At 42.8% G+C, this 23,081-nt stretch overlaps 1 protein-coding gene across 1 annotated transcript in view; it reads left to right on the top strand.

The window, feature by feature from the left end:
• CFAP43 (cilia and flagella associated protein 43) overlaps nucleotides 1-23,081 on the top strand; it is a 638,428-nt gene that overhangs the window by 288,420 nt on the left and 326,927 nt on the right. Inside the window, exons 18-19 of the mRNA XM_085607024.1 lie at nucleotides 12,412-12,525; nucleotides 18,951-19,028. Coding sequence (XP_085463150.1) covers nucleotides 12,412-12,525; nucleotides 18,951-19,028 — 192 coding nt within the window. The remainder of the gene's footprint in view (nucleotides 1-12,411; nucleotides 12,526-18,950; nucleotides 19,029-23,081) is intronic.

The raw sequence follows: 23,081 nt of genomic DNA, 5'->3' as shown, positions 1-23,081 counted from the left end.
AGAAAAACCATCAGGACCTGGAGTTTTACCTTTGGTGAGAGTATTCAAAGCTGCAGAGAGCTCATGTAAAGAGAGATCAACTTCCAGGTCTGGGAAACTAAGATGAGACGACGAGGGTTTAGGAAGGTTGTCAAAATAAGCTTGGATAAGAGAGGGAGAAGGAGAAGATTCCGGTGTGTAAAGATTACGATAAAATAACTGGAACTGGTCAAGAATATCCTGAGCCTTATGCAATAAAGTGTTGTCCGGAGAGTAAATAGAGTCAATGAAAGAGCATTCCTTGCGTGACTTAAGATAATTAGCTAGAAGCTTCCCTGCCCTGTTGCGACCGCTATAGTAACGAGCACTACTACGAAGAAGCATCGACGAAGCATTATCCGTAGTAGATTTATTGAATTCAAGTTTGGCACGAATAAGATCCGGAGAGACGGAATTATTAGGGAAAGAGTAGAACTTATGCTCTAAAGATTTAATATGGGCAAGAATATATTTTTGTTTCTGAAGAAAGCGTTTCTTCTTCTTGGAGACAAAATCAATAACAAACCCTCGAGCTGTAGCCTTAAAAGAGTCCCAGAGAAGATGGGGGGAGATATCAGAAGTATCGTTTAACAGGAAGAAATCAATGGCAAAGGAACGAAAAGAAGAGGAGAAGAAAGGGTCATTAAGAAGAGAATTGTTAAATCGCCAACGAGAGGGCTTGGGAATGCGGAGGAAGGAGGTCAAGATCCGTAACAATAGGAGCATGGTCCGAGATAAGTATAGGTTCAATAGAAGAAGAAAGCAGGCTTTGTGATAAGGAGAGAGAAAGAAAAATATAGTCGAGACGAGAGAAAGATGAGTGGGGAGGAGAGAAAAAAGAGAAGTCAAGAGTGTCAGGATGTGAGAGTTTCCAAGAGTCAGTGAGATGTGCGTGAAAAATGGTATCTAGAAATTGTTTGCGAGGTTTGTGAAGTAGAAACCGAACCGTTGACTTTCGGTCAAGAAAGGGATCCACAATCTGGTTACAGTCACCACCTAGAATGAAGAGGTCATCTTTATGTTGAATACATTTGCTCGTAATTGAGGACCAGAAAAGCAAGTCAGCTTGTGTAGGGCCATAAACATTAAACACAGTCAGAGGAATAGAATTGATTGATAACTTAGCTAATATCCACCTACCATCAGAATCTGTTTCTTGTAGCAAAACCTTACATTTTAACTTTTTATGACACAAAATAACAACACCGTTCTTCTTATTGGTAGAAGGAGAAAATAAAACCGTACCCACCCATCCACGCTTTAACTTGAGAGACTCAGCCTCAGAGAGGTGAGTCTCTTGTAAGAGAACTATGTCAGGACTATATGAAGCGAGATGGGAGAGAATCCTCTGACGCTTAATGGGATTATTAAAACCTTTTACATTCAAGGAAATTACTCTGAATTTAAACACTGGAGAACATGAACAGGAACAATACCTACAGCAACAGATAGAAGAAAAGATAATGACAAAAAGTGAAAAAGAATAGAAGCTAGACAAGAAGGTTGAGTGAAATTAGATGAAAAGAAGAATAAAAAATTCAAAACTGAAACATGACCACTAAAAAGAGAGGAGAATAAGATAAGCAGAGGAAGAGTAAAAAGAAATAATAAGTGGAGCGGAGGCAAAGGGATAAGAAGGGGAGGGTAAAAAGAGAAAAATACAAGAAGAGACAGTACAAATCCAAAAAGGACGACTGAAGATAACATACCTAAAGGGGACATGAAGAGGACAACGGGGCAATGGAGAGACGAAACAAGAATGACCTTCCGGGACCAGGAGACCACCAGACCGCATCAGGACGAGAGATGAGAGGACGAGCCATATAAGGAAGTAGGGGAGGACACCAATCGATCTGGATAAGAAAAATAAGTATAAGAAACGCTATAATGACAAGACAGGCCATCAAACAGGTAAAAGTGATAGTAAGAACGGAGTATAAGAGAGATTGTAAAAGAATGAGAACCAGCAAAATAGCAAAGACAATAAAAAGCATCATAATAGAAAGTCTGAAGAATTAGACAAAAGGCGAATTAACACTATAATAAACAAAAGCAATGTAAAAACATTATCAGAGAAAACCTGCAAGAAAAAATAGAGTTAAACAATCAACCACAAGCAGAAGTAGAAGTATCCATGCCGGCGTTAGTTTGAATATGAATAAAGTTTTTAAGTTCAGCAGGATCTTGAAAAGTCCAAGTCTGATTCTGATGAGTGACTTTGAAGGTGCAGGGGTGGAATAAGCCATATCTGGCACCAAGAGAGCGTAGAGGGGCACGAAGGCTCAAAAACTCTTTCCTTCTTGCTGCAGTAACAGTAGAAACATCCTGAGAGAGAAAAACCCTCTGACCCAACCATGAGACTTGGCGTTTGGAGCGAGCCGCAGAGAGGACAAGAAGTAGATCTGTGAATTTCAGAAAGAGAATAATGACTCCTCGAGGCTTAGTTGAAGTTGATGAACGAGGACCAAGTCTGTGAGCTCGTTGGATAGTGAGAGAGGTGGTAGCAGGCATATCCAACAGTTTCAGGAGGAAGGAGGAGAAAAACAAAACAGGATCGTCCCCCTCTAAAGACTCAGGTAGACCATAAATGCGTAAGTTATTCCTCCTATTTCTATTTTCCAAATCCTCAGTATGTTGCTGGAGGGCAAGAACGGACTTTTCCAGCGAGGAAATACGCTGAGAGTTAACTTGGATCTCTGAAACCTGGTGCTCAACAGAAGAGACTCTATTTTCCATGGTCGACCATCTCGCTTCAAAAAGTTGCATTTTATTATTGGTCTCCTCAACAAATGGTCGTAAAGCACGTATCTCCTCCAGAAGAAGTTCCAGGAGATAGGAGATGACGATTTATCCAGCGGGGGAGAGTCTTGTTTCAGGCGCTTAGATGACGTGTTAGGAGGAGAGGACTTACTTGAAGTTGACTGGGACGAGGAAGGGCGATTAGGAACTGGTGACGCCATTTGATCCGTGATAGAAGAAGAGTCAACTGTTGAGGAAGATGAAGATGGTACTGAAGAAGAACTCTTCGAGGGCACAAAAACGAACTTTGGATTGCGTAGTTTGCCCATAGATACTTGAGTAGACAGACAATAGACTAGGTGGAGGAGGTATTGCAGCGCAAGCACATGCACAAACGTGACTAAAGCACGCAGACCCCCAGCAGGAACAATTAGGTGGAATATGTAGGAGCCACAATATGGGAAAGGAAGGTGCGCAGCATAGAGAATTGCAAGTGTGAATATGAAAGAGCTCCTCCAGACAGGTACATTAGCCTTGCGTAAACATATCTTGAATCTCAGAATTGGAAAGGCGTAACACAGCAAAAGAGCAAGATCTGTGCAATGAATTGTCTAATAATGGCAACTGAGGAAAGACATGTTAGAAAACCAGGAACCATCAGAAAGACCAATGAGGCAGCTCAGAAACCAGCATGAATGGAGCACCGGATGTTAGTTGTCTTCTGAACCAGTGCCAAAGATACGCTTCTGGTAAGGTAGTTCAAAGCACAGGCGGTTTAGTTGTTATCCTTCACAAAATTTCAACTGCATTGCGCCTCAGTGAAATTCAACTATTATTAATACTCGGAGATTTTAACTAGTTTCCGGCCGAATCCATAAAGAACTGTCAGGCACGCACTACTGGCTGCTAACGCGGATGACACAACGACTCCCAGTACTTCAAGGAAAAACAAAAGACCTTCAGAGGAGCTGGTACTAATAAACACACCACATGGAGCGAAATTATATATCCCCTTGACGCAGCCACCAGAAACAATTCATACAGGGTTGCTGGTTAGATAACATTGCCCAATAGTAGGTTTAGCACCATGTGAGACTTAACTGAAAGGAAAATAAATTCTGTGGTGTTTCATTAAAATTGCGCAAATGTCACAGAAAAGATTCTCTGGTGCAGAATCTATCTTTATGCGCCCTCATTGTGTAATAATCAATTAATTCACCTCCAGGAGCCTCAAGGCAGACGTGGCAGCCTCAGAGAACAGCAATGAGCCACAGTAGAAGCATTCCTTACAAGCGCAGTGGCATCGTAAAATCGTCACGATGCAGACAAAATGGCGGACGCGCTGATGCGTTTAGTAAATACGCCGAAAATGAGGCATTTTTCACGAATGAGCGGCCCCCCAGACCTCACCAGGTGCACATTACGCTCCGATGCTGGGAATTGCCAGAAGAAACGATAAAAGTGCAGAAAATCCTCCGTACGGCTTGAAAGCCCGTCCCGGTGCGGCGGAGCTCCGAAGTCAGGCGGCCATTCCAGTCGGCGTCCAAGCCACGCCCCCGATGGAAGGCTTGTTGAGGAATGCCTTTATGAGTGTGCGTTTTCGTTATTTAAGCATGGCATAAGAGGATAGATGAGCAGTGAAGGAAGGTTCTGCAGGGAACAAAGCCCTCTAAAAGCCCTCTATGTGTGACCTTTGAATTCCGAAGAAGCCCGTAACAGTGGTTACCCATAGTAATTGTGAGATTCGTGGGAACACTGCAGACGTGTTTATTTTCACACTGCACCCCAAATCTCCGGGTAGAAACGAGGAATTGCCCGTGGAGTTGACTGGGAATTATTTATTTCAAACCCCACCCCCCTCCCCCTTTGGTAAATCCTCATTTTTAAGTGGAATTGTAACCATCTGGTAACTCCAGACCCCTGGAAATGCTGTTACACCAGGAGAGTTATTTGACTTTTAATGTTTTACAGGGAAACATCTTTGAGAGGTGGCAAGCCTTCCTAATGTATTCAGAAAAATAAAGCTTCTTGGCTTTCTTGACCTGTCTTTCTTGTAAGGTTACCTGTCAGGAGCACAAGCAGCTTTTATATCAGGAGCAGAAATACCCTTCTATTTCCTTTCGTGCGGCTGAATTTTTTATTTAGATTTAGCCAGCTCGGGAGTGAGCCAGGCCTTACCTTTATACTACTTCCCTGCTGGGATTTTGCGGTTGACAATTGCTAGTTATAGATTCAGAACATCATCGGCTCTCATATGATATAAATCTATGACTGCATTTGAGTCAATGGCGTTCTTTTACATTGTCAAAAACGTTAATGATGTATATAGTCATAGCCGCAAGGCCTTAACCCAGACTTGTTTGATGTAGGGGCAAGAGTAGCACCTCTCCAGCCAATATGTTTGGCATAGACGTGAGAGAATTTGAATCCATAATCACGCTGTGGGCCTTAACTTCATACATATCAAGCTGGCATTTATGCACATATGTGTGCATCGTCTTAATACTAAAGACAGCCATCAAATGTGCCTTAGCTACTGAATCTGAAAAACACAACATAATTGAGAGAATTATTCTGTCATGGCCTTTTGTCCTTCTGAGGTAGGTTATAGCAACATCAGGAAAGGGAATGTTGGGCGTGATTTGATGCCGAAGAAGGTGGTCACGCTTGAGCTCCTTACCCATTTCTGCACAGTGGAGTGATAGTTCCTTTAAGAATAGGATCATTATTTCGGGTAGGTGACTACCCACCTCAAGGAATAATAACAATTGTCAGAATGAACCCTCAAAGTCATACAAATACTCTGAGCTCAAACCCCCTGGTAGCTAATGCATAGAGCAGACAAGCTTTTCTTTGGGCAATTTGTAAAGCATTTATGTGGTACTAAAACAGCATTATAGTCAAAATCCAAAACAATAAAAATCTCAAATCGAATTAGAAACATTAAGTAAAATAATAAATAAAATGATGCCACAATGAAAAAAACCCTACTCTGGGAACCGGAGAAATGAGTTTAAAAAAAAAAAAATAGAACCAAAAAGCACAACGTGCCATTATAGTCACAGGTCGCATTAGACCTGGACCTAGGCGCAATTTAGGCTGACTATGATGGTGCGTGGGTCAGATACACCAACTAGGTTCATCCTGGTCAAATAATTTACCGCCGGGACACTCGATTGAGTAGCAGCGCGCTTTACAAATATCCATTTAACATAACATAACCTCTGACTTAGTCCGTTAAGCCCCAATCACTCATAGGAGTACACTTCTAAAGCCCCCCAGACCTCAGGAAGGGCACTTACCACAGGGCGTCAGGCAGAAGTCAAAAGCAGGGTGCAGTCCAGGTCCAGCTGCCACTGGTCAGCTGGGTACTTCCAGGTAAAGGCCTCTTACAGTTTGTTATGGCCTTGTAGCTGACACAGGCAGTAAGGCAACTGACACATGGAGCCCACCTCTTTGTCGTGGGTACAAGGGGGAGCAGGTCCAGCCCTTCAGGGCTACTCTTAGGTCACAGACAGCATGACAGTCGTCTTCTGCTCTTCTCATGTCCAAAAACTGTTCTGAAGTTGGTACTTGGACGTGCCACATTTATTCCTGGCACTTGCTAGTATATGGGAATGACTCCTGGGCATGCCCTTAACAATGGGGTAAAAGTTTCCCCGGCCTACCCTACTGACTGTGGGCATTTTCAAGATGGGGAAATCTTCAGCCTTATTAAACGTGGGTTGGACATCTGTGTTGGGAGTGTGTGTCCTAATCCTAATGTCCTCTCAAATCTAACACCAAAATACAGTTTGAGGCAGTTACTGTACCCACAATAAACCCAGAGACCGACGTCTGGTAGGAAAAAAGCAGAGTCTTTCAGCAACCAGACATTGGAGCCACAAGTATTGTTTTAGCATCCTCTTCTCTTCCATTCAAGTATTGTCTTGGGATACTGTTCCCTTCCTTTTAAGTACGCCCCAAGAGTTATATGTGAACCAGCAGACCTTTCAAGCAGAGCTTGGCACTCAAGCAAGATTGACAATATAGTGGCAAAGAGGATGTCTACAGCCTACACCCTGGATATTCTGTTGAGTTCAGAGGAGTCATCTCTGCCCATTCAGGTGAGCCTATTGCATCTCCTGGGATATTATTCACACCGATTCAAGACTAATTACTGGCTGGCAGAAGCTGGAGAGCCAATGCAAATCAGCCTCAAGGAATTTCAGGCAGGGAAAAAGTTACTTTCTAAATGTTTCTTTTCCTTAATTCAAGGAATTTCAGGCAAGAAAAAAGTTACTTTCTAAAAGTTACTTTTCCTTAGTATTTATTAAACTCTGACTTCAACATTGAATTGAATTTGTAATAATTATTAAAAACAGTAATTTTAATTATTTTCTAGCTGGTCCCATTCCGAGATAGAGTAGTAGTATTCCAATCTGTACTCTGGTTTTCTACATCGGGCAGCTAGGTCTGTCGCTGTGAAAATACCTTTTGGGTGTTAGTTACTGTGACAACATTTTAAAATTAAATTTGTACATGATTTACTTTTAAATACCATGCACTTTGCCTTGTGGGCTACAGGACCTTCATAGGAGTAACCTTTTAATATTTCAAGGGAGGCTTTTACATGTCAAAAGGGTTTATTTCAGCATCAGGGATTCTACTTAAGATTATTTCGGGTCAGTATATAGATGGTGCCCCATTGTGAACCTTAGGAAGCTCAACAAATGCAACAAAAAGCAGGGCTTCAGGATCGTTATACTTCTCCATGGTCTTCAGTTCATAGATGATGATGACTTTTCCTTTCATATATTGCTATTGAAGATCCATTATCTCTAGGCACACTTAACACAAGAAATACCTCTACTTTATTCTACATGGTCTATATTACCAATGCAGAGTTGGGGCCCATTGGTCTCAAGCCACCTCCATGAGCCTTAACCCAGACTTGTTTGGCCACACTAAGGGTCACTAGGAGTGTTCTTGTTCCCCTGGCATGAGACATTTAATTGAAGTCTGCAGTTACTTTAAGCAAATACAAGACCCTTCTGGGCTTGATGTGCTCTTGCACCCCATCAGTCATCTGAGGAGGTGACTGCTCCAAGAACTGTGGAGTCATCAACGGTGTGAAGCCACTCATATCTTGATAAAGAACCACTGCTGAGTGCTTCTTCATAATCCAATTCCAATGCACTTGAAAGTCTGGCTTATTCAGAGTTATAATTCTGCTTCCCCATGATAGTCAAAAACTTGCAGGCATCCACTTCCAACATCTGTTCCCTTAAATAGAAGAGATAATGCAGTTTTTTGGGAAGATCCAATGTACAAGAGGAAACCATTACTTACCAGTAACTACATTTATTCAGCATTGATCTCTTTCATAGGGTCATATACTACCTTTGCTCCTCCCTTTTGTCTTTGAGAATATATATTCTTACTGTCTTTGCCAAGAATATTTTAGCTATGGAAGCCTCTAGAGAGAGCCCAGCTCAAAGAGTTTTCCTCACTCTCTAAAGTTTGGTCTGCATGACGAAGTGGACAGACTGCACTTCAGTGGATGTTGTACATGATCTACTGAGGGAGTGTGATAACCCAAAATAGGGTTCTTTGGCCCTTATGTACAAAGGTATATTATGATTGCCAAGCTGGGAATTCCCAATACCACAGCGTTTTTGACTCCAAAATACCTTTTTACAATGTTCAAACGCCCTTTTATGGGTTGTAGAAGACTTTTTAAATCAGAAAAGGGCTTTGTGATCCTTTACCAATCACAAGTAGGCTGGGAACAGAAAGGAGCATCCCCCTGCTGATTGCGAATTGCAAAGATAGATATGGTTTGTGACCACATTTGCAGTCCCTAACCATTCATCAGTTACTGACCCCCTATCTGGGGTGGTAACAGATTTGCAAAGAAGTAACTATCCCTGTTGTACAGCTTCCCCTTTGGAAATCATGTGGGAGAGGGGGAGGGCTCTGTGATAGCAAGCAGTCAACCCGAGGCATGCCAAACAGAGTCCTTTTATTGTGCACAGGCTGCTTTAAAAAACCATAATGTTTGGGAATGCAATCAGCACTGTCCCAGCATTGCTTCAATTTAGGAAAGAGTTGAAGAGTCATCTGTTTAAAGCAAACTACATCACAATGCATTAACTATCCATAACTTAGGTAGAGTGCTCCGCTGCCTTTTTGCTAGGTTTGTGTTATAGAAATACCATATACATAAATGCATACATACAAATGTAGAGATAAGGTCCCCCGTCCCTTGCACGCCAACATTCCTGCATTCACAGCCGATCACGGAGGTTGATACGAATTCTGGGATTTCCCAGATCTCCAGTGGTCGGATTTCTAACCCACGAGTGCAGGGACTTAGTTTAATGACTGCACTGAGGAAGACATATCAATTGGACCTAAGCCCTATCACTAACACACCGAGCAGTCCTGTGTAGGCACTGTTGTCAGGTAACTTATCAACCCCATGTAGGTTTCAGGGACACAGTTGTAATCCAAACAATCTTTCATTCTTGAACAATAGAGTCAAGCATAGTAATATGAGCAACAGGGATTAGTTTAAAACCTTTTTAAAAAAAAAAACAAAGTCTTAGTCTAGTCCTTGAAATGTCCGCAGTAACCACAGAGCAAGACAATATAAAAGTGATTATGCATGTTATAAGCAGCGAGAATAAAATGAACATTTCTAAAATGTTTGTAAAGATTCTAGCACCCACTAGATATTTCTAAGCGCTATACCATATTTTTAGTCATAGCATTTAATAGCGAGTTTGCCTCTTGGGTTTCTTAAAGATAATCACACGTCATACCGGTTGATAACTATTACAACTGTCCTTAATCAGAGTTCTGCCAGGGGAGGATATGTACTCTAAGTGAAAGAGCACCCTGTGCTAGGCTTGCAGACTCAACTCTCTGACTGAGAGTGTCAGATTTAACAATCTGGCATGACCTCTCGCGACAATCTTAGCACGAAGACATTTCCTAATCAATGGTCAAATCCTGGACTTTATACAGTGTTTGCCCATAGATGTTATCTTGTACTTACAAAACAAAAAGGGTCTCGGAGACCTGAGAGTCTTAAAAGATTAAGCTATCAAGATGCAAAATGCATAAGCTGTGTCCACATGTTGATTTTAAGCAGCCACTGCTAAAATCTTAAGATCTATACAGCAAGGAGCCATATTAGAAATATAGCGGTACAAAAGGGGGTGGTGATGGACGGAGTATCAGAACCAATCAAACACTCACACCCAGTCAACAGATCTGGGTTTGATCCATCACCGTTCTTTAGCCCACTCTGCCACCCCAGTTCAGACATGGCCATATGCAAATCAGTCTGACCCTGTGCCTCATGGGAACAGTCCAGCCCGAACTGCCAAGCCATGCCTTCCCTGGACCGGAAACAAGCTTCCTAGGACCGGTTTCTGGCATTTCAGCCGTCTTCAGCCAGGCTTGCTTGAATCCAGTGGCAAAGTGAGCAAGGGACTCAACATCTGAGCATACCCTGCCAACTTATGGCAGACAAAGCGGTACAAAAGGGGGTGGTGATGGACGGAGTATCAGAACCAATCAAACACTCACACCCAGTCAACAGATCTGGGTTTGATCCATCACCGTTCTTTAGCCCACTCTGCCACCCCAGTTCAGACATGGCCATATGCAAATCAGTCTGACCCTGTGCCTCATGGGGAACAGTCCAGCCCGAACTGCCAAGCCATGCCTTCCCTGGACCTAAGTTGGCAGGGTATGCTCAGACGTGAGTCCCTTGCTCACTTTGCCACTGGATTCAAGCAAGCCTGGCTGAAGACGGCTGAAATGCCAGAAACCGGTCCTAGGAAGCTTGTTTCCGGTCCAGGGAAGGCATGGCTTGGCAGTTCGGGCTGGACTGTTCCCATGAGGCACAGGATCAGACTGATTTGCATATGGCCATGTCTGAACTGGGGTGGCAGAGTGGGCTAAAGAACGGTGATGGATCAAACACAGATCTGTTGACTGGGTGTGAGTGTTTGATTGGTTCTGATGCTCCGTCCATCACCACCCCCTTTTGTACCGCTTTGTTCGCCATAAGTTGGCAGGGTATGCTCAGACGTGAGTCCCTTGCTCACTTTGCCACTGGATTCAAGCAAGCTTGGCTGAAGACGGCTGAAATGCCAGAATCCAGTCCTAGGAAGCATGTTTCCGGTCCAGGGAAGGCATGGCTTGGCAGTTCGGGCTGGACTGTTCCCATGAGGCACAGGGTCAGACTGATTTGCATATGGCCATGTCTGAACTGGGGTGGCAGAGTGGGCTAAAGAACGGTGATGGATCAAACCCAGATCTGTTGACTGGGTGTGAGTGTTTGATTGGTTCTGATGCTCCGTCCATCACCACTCCCTTTTGTACCGCTTTGTTCGCCATAAGTTGGCAGGGTATGCTCAGACGTTGAGTCCCTTGCTCACTTTGCCACTGGATTCAAGCAAGCCTGGCTGAAGACGGCTGAAATGCCAGAAACCGGTCCTAGGAAGCTTGTTTCCGGTCCAGGGAAGGCATGGCTTGGCAGTTCGGGCTGGACTGTTCCCATGAGGCACAGGGTCAGACTGATTTGCATATGGCCATGTCTGAACTGGGGTGGCAGAGTGGGCTAAAGAACGGTGATGGATCAAACCCAGATCTGTTGACTGGGTGTGAGTGTTTGATTGGTTCTGATGCTCCGTCCATCACCACCCCCTTTTGTACCGCTATATTAGAAATATGGCGCCTATTGTCAAACATAATTAACAAGAAGTAAGCAGTTGTTAACCTGACCTTCGCAAACTCAGCTAAAGACATAGGGAAGAAAATGGAAAAACAGACTAACTTAGTCTAACTAAATGGAACCTGTCACGGTGTACACAACATACCTGAATTGGGGGTGGAGGTTATTTATTTTGAGTCCTCCTTGGAAGTATAAAGATGACAGTGTACAAAGAATAACGTATAAATTAATATACATGTATAATAAAATGTAATCATAAATGCATACATCATAATATTTGAAAAAGCATTGAATAAATCAATAATACAATGCAAACATTCATGCATATAAAACAGGATATTTAAAAGTGAATGTGTTTTGATAAAAGAGCAAACCAGGCATTTTTTTCTTTTTAACTGATGCAGGGGTCCAAAAACGTAAACCAAATTATGACCTACCTGAATAATATTAATTTAGCTGGTCATTTTCCCATCTCTGTGACTGGATCGCTTTGAATGCAACCTCTTTGTACATAGGTCGTATTGCAAAATGCATCCCCATTTCCAAGCCAATGAGTGTGCAAATTGCACATCCTAGTGTGTGAATGGGTATTAGCACATCAGGCTGATCAGACCCTGACAAGACCCACAAGTTGCAGAGGGTTTCTTTTTTGAGGTTGTAGGAATCTCGGTATGTATATTTATTTCACTTCCTTGGAGACTACCTCACAGAAACTCTGAAAAGTGAAAAATGTGTTTTGCTTTTACAGACATTTATATAAAAGTAAAACCCTAACTTCTTCAAATACGTGTGCTTTTTTCATTAAGGACAGTCTAAACATTTCGCGAGAGCGCACTGGACAGGTTTGTTGACTGCTCAAGTCTTTGAAATTGCGCTATTATTTCATTTAATTTGTTTCATTGCATTCTTTAAAACTATGCTAGGAAATTGTTGAGAAACGATCAAGCGTAGATGTGACCGAACAAGATGAGAGTTACGTGGACTTGACTCCTGGCTCTGCTGTGGAATTGACCTGGTTGGACCAAAACGTTCATGAGGTATGTGTAGTATCAGGATGAGTGAAGTTAGGAGCAGCTGTCCAGAAGATACCACGCAAAGCAACAGAAAACATCACACTTTCATTGTATCTACTTATGAAATGCATTGGATCCATTTTTTCTAAGGTGTGGTTACAGTACTTGCTGCATTGTCTTCAGGGAAGATCATGAAAAGGGTTTGTTATTTTATTTTGTGTTTGCAGCCATTGGAAGAACATTCTATCATCTACGGGTGCAATGTTCTTATAACCTTATAGCTCTTCTGCCTCAGGCTATACTGGTTGTTAAAGGCCCTCTTCCACATTCTAGTCCCCTCCTGCACCTCGGGTGTAAAACCCGGGTTCAGAGCCTTAATTAACCATTACAGCCCTTTGCAGCGGGCTATGAGGCTATACATATCCTGAAAAATAATGGGTTTTTTTTCAAAGTAAAGAGCCTCGTTATGAGCCAATGTATAATTCAGTCCTCAACAGTTATTGTGGAAAGAAACTATTTTTAGTTAATTTACTTCTGCAAGGAGGGAGTCCGAGTTTCAAGCTCTTTGTACGGGTAAATCTCATACAGTCTTCCATCTTATTAAATTGTCCCTAGGAACTCTTCCTTGTTTCTGCCCAATGTTATTTCAGACTTTCATATTAACCAAACAATTTTGTTGCTGACTTTTTTCCAAAATTTTTCTAGTCACAAGAAAGGTCTCATCGCAGTTTACATGTTTACAGAGATCGTAGATACTATTTAGAACTTTGGAAATAAAAAATCCTGATTTGCTAATTATGGAGTCATTGACGTCATACAGCCTGAACATTTCTACATAGGTAGACTTGGATCATAACTTAGTTTAGAAAGAACAGCTGACCCTTGCCTGGTAAAGCAATAGTCCATTCCTCCAGAGGTAAAGGCAGCCTCTGTCACACACTAGTGAATTGTTCCAGTATCAGGCATTAGATGGGCCTATACCAGAAGATCAATACTCATCTTCACAATGCATTATTTTTTCTCTCCCTTAAGGATTGCAATCAATTTCAAGTATTGATTTTTTTTTTTTTAAACAAAGTATTAAATGAAAACAAAGAAGGAAAGCATTACTGTTTAGATGCTGATTTGCAGGCAGATAACTCTACTGGACCATGCTTCTCTGTAATCTCTTGGCACAGCCATGGCTAATTTTCTCTCTCTAGAATTTTGGTTTCTGTTTTCCCAGTTTGAGTTTACATATTCTATTATTTTTGTGTATGACTGTCAGAAAGAACTGTATATAGCAACGGAATGGTTACCCATCAGAAATGCTAATTCTGCATTACTGGCATTCTTTCTGAATTCCTAAACATCCCTCCTGCATCCTGTCAACAAGGAACCTACTGAAAAATTAGGTCTCTTCTGATTGTGTCTCTCTCACTCCAAGTGACCTCCAAAAGCAAACGACCTGATTCATTTTGCTGGCAGATACAAGATATGGCAGCTTCTGGACTCCTCAAAAGGGCCTGTGTTACCATTCCTCTAGTGACAGTCTTAATTTAAAAGCATAATATTCCACATTTTTTACTTTTTCTCTAATGCTGTTTTAGGGTGCTTTGACAGGCCTATACACTTTGCTAAGACTGATTTATTTTGAATTGGCTACATTTAAAATAAAGTCTGATAATATTGCCTATTATAAGAATGTTTTCCGAATTTCTGATTCTCAGTTTTGAAAATAAACAATAAAAGTTGTGTGGCTGAACCAGCACATGCATGGAGATACTCTGCTGTGTATTAATTCAGAGAGACTAGCCATAAAGTACACTAGGTTTACAAGAAAGTATCTTTTACCCTTTTTACTGTAGGCCTACCATCTATGGGCCCTCCTAGTTTAAACATATGTGTGGTGCAAATCAACATCCTGGCCATTAGATTTCCTGACCAGAGGCAGCACCTTTGATGCCTAGGAAGCAGATGTAATGTTCATCAAGGTCAATCTCTCATTCAAGTTTATTGATTGTTCAAAATAAAAATGTCATTATCAAAATACATAAAACAATCAACATAAAAAGATCTAAAACAGTTAAGCCTAATATACACAAACATAAATACATTTCAAAATTTAAAAGCATATATATAATAACTGAAAAAACGAAAGTTTACAGGGACATTATAGCTAGGAAATGGAATTTAAAAAAACTTAGAAATCCACTGGAATTAACAAAGGTTACAGAGGAGTTATAGTTAGGCTCAGGTTTCACTCATACAAAACCAGAGAAATTCAGCAGTTATGTTTAGCTGAGCTAACTATAAATCACGCCCCTGCAATGCACTGCTTATTACCTCACATATTACATCACTCATGACATGGTCAGTGACCTCACTGATAAACTCACTGATTACATCTACTTTTTAGGAAGGGGGGTTGCGTGGCCCCTCTTCCCAGGACTATTGTGGGTCCCAGGGATCCCATCCCCTGGGGCCATCCCTTTTTTAAATGCTTTTTAATAAAGAAACAGAGGGAGGGGCTCATGCAGCCCCCCTCCTGTGCCGATTTTGTCCCCGGGCCCGGTCTTTTGATTTTTTTGTATTCGGCCCAGGGACCCGGCCTTTTATATTTTTTATCTAATTAAAAAAAAAAAAAAAAAAGGGAGGGGGGTCGCACCCCCCCCCCCTCCCGGACCATTTTTGCGCCCGCGCTTCATTTGAAAAAAGAAATTATTGCAGGAGTCGTGGATCCAGCATGACTCCAGCTGAATTATTTTTACAAAAAATGCTTTTTTGTCCTTGGCGGTCCCTGTGGGATCCCACTAAGAGGCCTAGGGGGTCAGGGTGTTTCTACCCTGCCCCCTTGTTTTTTAAACGTTTTGTCTTGTGACTCGGTTCAACCTACATCCATCCCTCAAGTGGCGGCAATAATACAAAATTACAGGAGAAGAGAGATGTTAGAACCTGACAATTCCATTTGCAAACAATTGGCTACTAAGTTGTGATCAATGTTGAGGCAGCTAACATTTTCAACAATACAATCACCCACCAGAGACTTAGCCAAGGGCTCAACACAACCCACCCTCCTGACCATCAAAATGTGGCAGGCATCTGAGTATGACAAACCAGCGTGGGTGCAAAGCCAATGCAAGACCTTATATTTCAATTGAATAAATTGATCCTCTACATCATTTGCTAGGCAAAGGACAATTGATGATGCAATTCTAGATGGGTTGGCATCAGGTGCCAGATTCTGCACTTTCAGTTTGGGATCAGATGGCTGGCCCACGCCTGCGCAAATCTGAGCTCCTCCCTCACCACCCCCCCCCCGCTCCTCTAGCCAAGCAGAGGGTTGTAATTTCACTCCCGGTTGCGCACACATAGTCACAATGGGTTGGATAGTTTGTGCTGGTCAAAGACAAGGTTCTTGCTGGCCCATCCAAAATAGGCACTACACAAGAGAGGTTGTCCTTATGAATTGAGGACGTGATGCAATGTTTGGACACCTGGCACTTCATGACTGGTGAGGCTTTTATCTTCCATATCTTTTTTTGTAGCAACTAAATATTTGTAAATGGGTTCTAATTTGCCCATCACAGCCGTAATGAGACTGCTACATAGGTCTATTATTGTCTTGTATTGCGTGTCTTTTTATCCTACTTAAGGATCCTCGGCTGCCATGGGCGCTGAAACACACAGTCTTTTGGATTTGGTGCCTAGATCAGTTCTTTTTCTTTGCCAGCTATACCCCTTTGTTGCACCCTTTATTGCCCCACTGCATAGGTGTAATTTTGGTTGCAATCCTATTACTCTTGCTCCATTGTCGGGACGATATCTATTGCATTTTTTGCACATCCCTCTGGCTAGTGGTGATGGTTCTTATAGCTATAGGTACTAGTTCCAGTGTTTCCAAGGGAGACCCAGGTGCACGGGGTGATGAAGGGATGGTGGGGATGAAAGTGACTGGCGGCGTTCCGCCAGCTCAATTTCCTTGCTGATTGCACCCACGTCTCTCTGGAAGAAGTCATCAAGGTTAGAGCCAGGTGGGGGTTTAGGACCAGTCTCCAATACCTTCCATTTCCCCACCATGAATCAGCCGAGGATATAGGCCTCTGTATTGCAACATAAATAAAAATAGTTATTGACAGTACCTGGAGTAGACAAGCAATAGTAGGGGTGGCCCGGCCTAGCCTAGCCTCTTCTGGGCGATGATGGGCAAAGACGGGCCCGTTGTTAGCCCAAGCGTGTCTTGCACATGTCACACGCACCCTGGGTCCAGGTGCGCTTTTAATCATGAGGTTCTGAGGGCTCTGATGACAGCAAGGTTCTCCCAGCAGCAAGTGATCCTGGGGTTTGAAGCCCCCCTCCAGCGACAAACACAGCAATCTCTCATTCACTTTTGGTACTGAGCCACATAGTACTAGGAGAATCCTGATAACTACAGTCCTCATTTCCAAAGGTACTCGCCTCGAGGTTATCCATATGATAACCAGGAGAACATCGTACAGGCTGCACATTTACCCGAGATAGATGTACACATCACCTTTTGTGGCAGAATACCAAGATACCGGAGCCTGTGTCTCAACCACCAGCATTGTGGACTGTCAAGTTGGAAGCAGGGAAACAGAAACTTATTTTGGAAAAACTGTGTGTATGCCAATGTTCATCATTTCTAAAAACTGTGAGAATTAATGTATATCCAGCAGTGCTTCTGCTCTTCAAAAAGGCTTATCTGACCACATATTATTTACGTACATATTACCAAACCAAACCAAAACCAAAGCAATTGCCTTTCACCTGTGATGAAAACAAAAGCAGGTCATTTAGACTCTGGTGTGTCCCTCTAGTCTGCCAGGTAAGCAGAGGCCATTGCTTCCGCTCCCCTGACATAGGAGCAGCCGCAGACTGACTGCCTGTGGGGAGCTCTCAGCCTACTGTGGAGCCAACACGCCAGGGGCACCAGTATAGACCCAGTGGAATGACGAGCTCGCTCCATATTGCTTTCGGTCTGCTCGGCACTAACTTTTATTTGTACACAAACAAATTCTCAAACCTGAAGTTTGTGTAAAATAAACGATTCGATTAATGGTCCCGATGCGCAGGAAGATTTCCAGATACTGTGGGTGCCATTGATGTAATCCTCTGCTCGGGAACCGCTGTGCATGATGGTCCCAGGAAAGGAAATCTAATAACAGTTTACTCCAACCACAGTAGGGCAGGGGACTGTCTCTATGACCCGGCGGCCCAGGTCTAAGGTTTTCATCGGCAGAGCCAGCTAAGGCTTAGCTGGGAAGTCTTGTGCTTTGCCCCCTCTAAATTAGCAGGAGGAGGCATGAATTTTGCTGGGCGGGAACCAAACTTTATTCTTACTCTGGAATATTATGATAGTCTTTGTGTTCCTTTTGGTGTGTCAGGTAGGTTGATTCACCCTCCTGCTAACAGTTTTTGTAGTGTCTTAATTAAAGGTCTCACATGGGGAATGATTCTAGTACTAAATTAAAGTTTCATTAGAAAAAGGGAAATTTATTGAGATTCATAAATTGGCAGAAACAAAACAATAACTTTATGTAAACTACCACTTCGTACAATATTTAATACAGGACATAATACTGCAGTTTTTGCCCCCTGTAAGAGTTGTAAAAACCAATTGTTATTATTACCACCTGTAATAGAAATTAATTTACTGACCTCGAAGATGGAAGAATCAATTAACCTATTTCGGATTTAAACTAGCCACTGTATGTCACTGAAGATGTTAGCAGTAAGCTTTTAAATCACTGTTCCATCTTAGATTTAATACTCAAATAATTAATCGAAGATGATTTGCAATTTCATAAATCTGCCGGTGTGTATAAAACACCCTACAGTATTGGACAACAAATATTGAATTCAACTTTATTTTTTAGGTTATATTATAATAAAGCAGACATTTTCCTTGTTCAACCATTTTTGGATTAAATTCATGTTTGTTGTTTAGTTGTCTTGACAGGAAGAGAACCTCAGGTCATACGGTGAGCCAGACACAGGACATGAGGATATTAAGTGGCATACTCTAGGTCTTTAAAGTCCGGGTAGTTTTTTGCCATACATATTTCCACTATTCCAATTTAGGAATGTGACTATACCTACTGGAACAAAATGATGGCATGTGTGGTCTCCTCCTTGTGCACATTTCGTTTAAGTGGTCAATTCCCCTGAGATGCTGTGAACACTTTACAACCAGACACCTCAGATTAAGTTCCGTTTGCTCAAATTTGCTGAGGAAAAAGTAAAAAGAAATATAAATATATTACAGAATACTTTTTAAGTATGCGTCCTATTCATATATTCATGTATATTACTTAGTGCAGGAATTCCTTGTTGAGGTCGCTGTTCGCTCTTCATAAGTCAGTTTTAAATCATTCATTCTATCATTTCATTCATTATATTTCTTCAAGGTGGTGCATACTCTTATTAGTAATATTTGTGTTGTCATTTAGGTAATGAAACAAGAAAGAAAGAAGTTTTCAGGCTTGAAGAAAGAATTGAAAAACCAGATAAAAGAGCTCCGAAATAAAGTGAGTAATGAAGATGTAATGTTTTGTCTTTTGATATGAATGGGACATCTGTGGGACCAATGATGAATGGGTGGTGGAGTAGGTTCTACGATGCAGCATATTATGAGTATTCGCAGTCCGGTCCTTCTTTTTTGCTTCCATCCCCACCACCCCTACATCCAACAAGCCTTTCAACCCTTTGACCCCCATTTTGCATTGATTTGGATGGACAAGGAACCTGTGTATCATTAATTTTTAGATTATTTGCTATTTATTGATTGGCACACATTTTTCTGGATGCGCTGATCCTTCAGCATGTCACTGGGCTACAATGTTTGTTGAATTCTTTTCTCTTCATAACTCCCCCTCAAAATACAAGTATATCTGGTTCCTTGAGTGTTGACAGCTGTTGAGCTGCTGTCCACTCTGCCCTTGCGTGAGTTCTAGCTGCTGCACAAGACCTCCAAGGGAAGGTCTGAGGAGAGAGTGTCAGTTTCACTGAACGTCACCAGGGACAACTCAAAGGTGAGTGTGACATTCTTCTGGGGGTGATCGCCCCCCCATGCTTTCCTTGCTTTTCATTGGTTCCTGTGTTTGCCACTTCTCCTCCACTTCTATTGGCTGTAGCAGACTGTTTCCTGTTGTTCCTCGTGTGCTTATCTTATCACTTTCCAGCGCTGAAGTACTGTGTCAATCCACTTTTCTGGAACTATTTTTAAAGGTTTTTACCGGCAAAGTGCTTGCGCTATGCTTTTTATTTTTAAAGTGCTGGCATTTCAGTTCGGAGGCATAATTAGTTTGTCAACTTTTCTCGCCATCCGATCCGGTGTGTCTCTTCTGGTTTTAGTTTCAATCGCGCTGTAAATGTTGTTTCTTACATGAAGCTTGAAACGCATTGTTACCCATGCCTCGCTTTCAGCGCTGAACCCAGCCATCGGTTCAAACATAATTATTGCAGCCTGCGAAAAATCTTTTTGATAAACAAATTAAGAACGGCGTTACCGTGGCTTACTCTCTCGTCATTGTTAGACTGTTGCTGACTCGCAGGTATTTTTCTGCTATATATTTAATTTAGAGTGTCGTGACCCTGCTGAGCCTATTGTTACAGCTCAGTCTGCTCACCTCTGCTTCTCAGGCTGCGCTGGATGGTGCTGCTGCTTTGGCAGGCTAGGTTGGTTGCGGCAGTAGTGAGACAACTCTTCGGCACAGTGCTGTCGTCGCAGTCGTTTTTTCTTTGTTTCCATGGTATGGGCTACAGATGATGTGAAGTAGGTAGGGCTGGTGACGGCACTGGTTGCTGTTGTGTTGCCATAGACGATGCGCTTGCAGGATAGCCTGGATCAGCAGTGAGAACCTCTCCAGAGCCTCAGTAGCAGCCCAGGCAGACTCATCATGGCAAGCAGAGGCAGTAGGGACCGCAGTGAACTACAGGCAGCAGCAGATGGCCTCCAAGAGCGCTGGCAACCTCGTCACCCACATCAATGCCACCTGCATCCCTCCTGTGCTCATGCCCATGTAAGCGAGGGGAGTCTACTTATAGCCACCACATAGACTAGCCAGGGGCGGTCAGCTCTCCGTAGGGTTGGACAATGCCTTGCAGAAATGTAAACACATGCCATCCCATGATGCTATCTGGCTGTGATTATTGTAGTGACTATGGGCCGATGTTTATGAATTAAATGCAACTGACCACCCACATTATTACCACAATCACCGTGAAAGTTCCTTTGTTGGGTCATGGTGGACTATCAACAACATATTCGAAGGGAAGAAAGCCCTGGAAAAGCTGAAAATGGCAAAATAGAATTGCTGTACTTACTTTACTTCTGCTGGATAACTGTACACTGTCCTGTGCATTTCTTTTTGCATTCACATTTTCAGCGTCGACCACTTCAAAAATAACATTTTCACCAACCACCAACACAAATGTTTTTTTGCCAGGAACGCATTGCAGTGATGGGTTACATTTATATAGATTCTTCACTACGAATTGATATATTTACACCACGTACATGCACTGTAATTACTTAAGCAATAAACCCTGCAAATATTGTCTTTCCAGTGTAAATGGTAAATATCTGTTGAAACCATATGCATTAATCATTGTAATTGTTTTAAAGGTCAATTCCACTCATTTTGCCAAGTCATTCTGGAGAACATGCCTTATAATTTGCTGAAGCTTCAGACAATAACTCGCATCCCTTATGCATCTGTTGTCTTATTTACATTTAGAGTCCTGCTGTTGTTATTAAAATTGCTGTTAAATGCTGCTTGATTTTGTTTACAATGTGTGTTCTTCTGCGCGGTATACTAACGGCTATTGTAAACGTTTCATTGACATACAGATTACTGCTTTGCTATTTTTAATTCACATCTACAATCACTAGGTTTCCCATACAGACAGCCCCCTTTCTTTTTCATCCTTCCTCTTTCTTTCATTATCCTTCCTCCACTTTTATTTTCTTTCTATTTTTTTCTTTCTCTCACTACTTTTCTTTATTTGTCCTTGTCTGTCTGTCTTTGTTTCTCCCTCCCCGTCTTTCTCTAATGTGATTCCCTTCTCCGTTTCTCTCTTCCTCCCTATCATTCTCTTCCTCCCTTTTCCCTCTATTTTCTTTGTCCCTTTCTTTCTTACTCCCTCCCTTCCAATCCTCGTTTTATACATCCATTACTTTGCTTTTATTCTTTCTACTGCCCCTTATCTTCTACCTAACTCCCATTCTTCCTCACTATCTCGATTCTTCCAAAGCTCCTTCCCTTTCTCTCTTCTACTTTCTGTCCTTTTCCTTGACTTCTTCCTTTCTTTGAGTGTTTAGCCTCTTAAAACAGTGCTCTATGGCTCCAGAGACCTATTTATTTTAGTAATCTAGCTGCAGATTCCTTACTTTAGAATTATCTCCAGGCGTCAGACTGGGTCCGCAAATATTTTTGTGAGCAGTACCCCAGCGCACCGAAAGGTGGCGTCGTTCGGCTCTGCCTGTCGTCGTCCGCACCGGAAGTGATGTGCGCAGTGCCTATATAGACACAACCTCAGTGCACTGATGTCAGTTCTTTTCTTTCTGCGCTACTCGGCACAGATCTGGAGAGCTTCCCCCAGTCATTTTTTGACTGACCTTTTTCAACTTTTTGTCAAAGTTTTTTTAGATCTTTCTCCTGGTGTGCTAGAGATGTCAACTAGTAAGGCTGGCTTCAAGCCTTGTGGTGCCTCTCACCAACAGATGTCAGTGACTGACCCACATCTTGTTTGCCTGTGGTGCCTTGAGCGCGACCACGATGCAAAGCCATGCATCGACTGTCTCGATCCCAGTCGAAATGAAGGTCCAGGGATCGGTCGTGGAATCAACTATCTTCAACGAAGTCATCCGAGTGTTCGGGTAAGTCCCACAAAAAGGAAGATGTATTTGACTTCACCATGTCCATCGAAGTGTTCTAACGAGGTGAGGGAGAGTCGTCATTTAAGGCCTGGCTCCGAGCCTCTTTGAGTTTTCTGTGAGCCGGAGCGACCGTGCCAATTTTATTAAACCATGCACCTAATATTTGGCCAGCTCATTCCTACTGGCACCCCTTTGGGCCCAGCAGGTTCGGGAGGGGCCTCTACTGGTTCCTCGCAGGTGGATCCCTCCCGGCACCAGTTGGGTCCCTTGTATCCACGGATGGATCCGGACAGGCACCAGTCGTACCATCTCAACCTTCCCCGATGCCCGGTCTGAGGCCCTCTGGTGGCCCTATCCCCATTTTATTCCCGACTCCGATAGGGAGTCGGAGGGCCATTGTCCAGCTCCAATTGGAGCCTTGCCCTCCAGATCGGGGTCTGAGCCCAATTCCTACGGGCGGGACTTGGGGAGGATTAGGAGGGGCAACTGGACCTTGAGGAATACCAGCTCTAGACCCCAGCATGGACTGCTGTGAGGGCTTTCCAGATGCCAGTGGACTGGACATCTCTCCAGATACTGGCATAGTCTGTACTCCCACCATGGCTATGGAGGAAGGAGATTCGTTTGCTATGGTGGTGAGAAGGGCGGCTGAAGTTCTGGACTTCAGCCTGCCCTCAATGGCAGTCAAGACTAATGTCTT

Source organism: Triturus cristatus, chromosome 1_2 (assembly GCF_964204655.1).
Source record: "Triturus cristatus chromosome 1_2, aTriCri1.1, whole genome shotgun sequence".
Taxonomy (NCBI): Eukaryota; Metazoa; Chordata; class Amphibia; order Caudata; family Salamandridae; genus Triturus; species Triturus cristatus.
The sequence above is the reverse complement of the archived record's forward strand: the minus strand, read 5'-3'. Positions and strand labels throughout refer to the sequence as shown.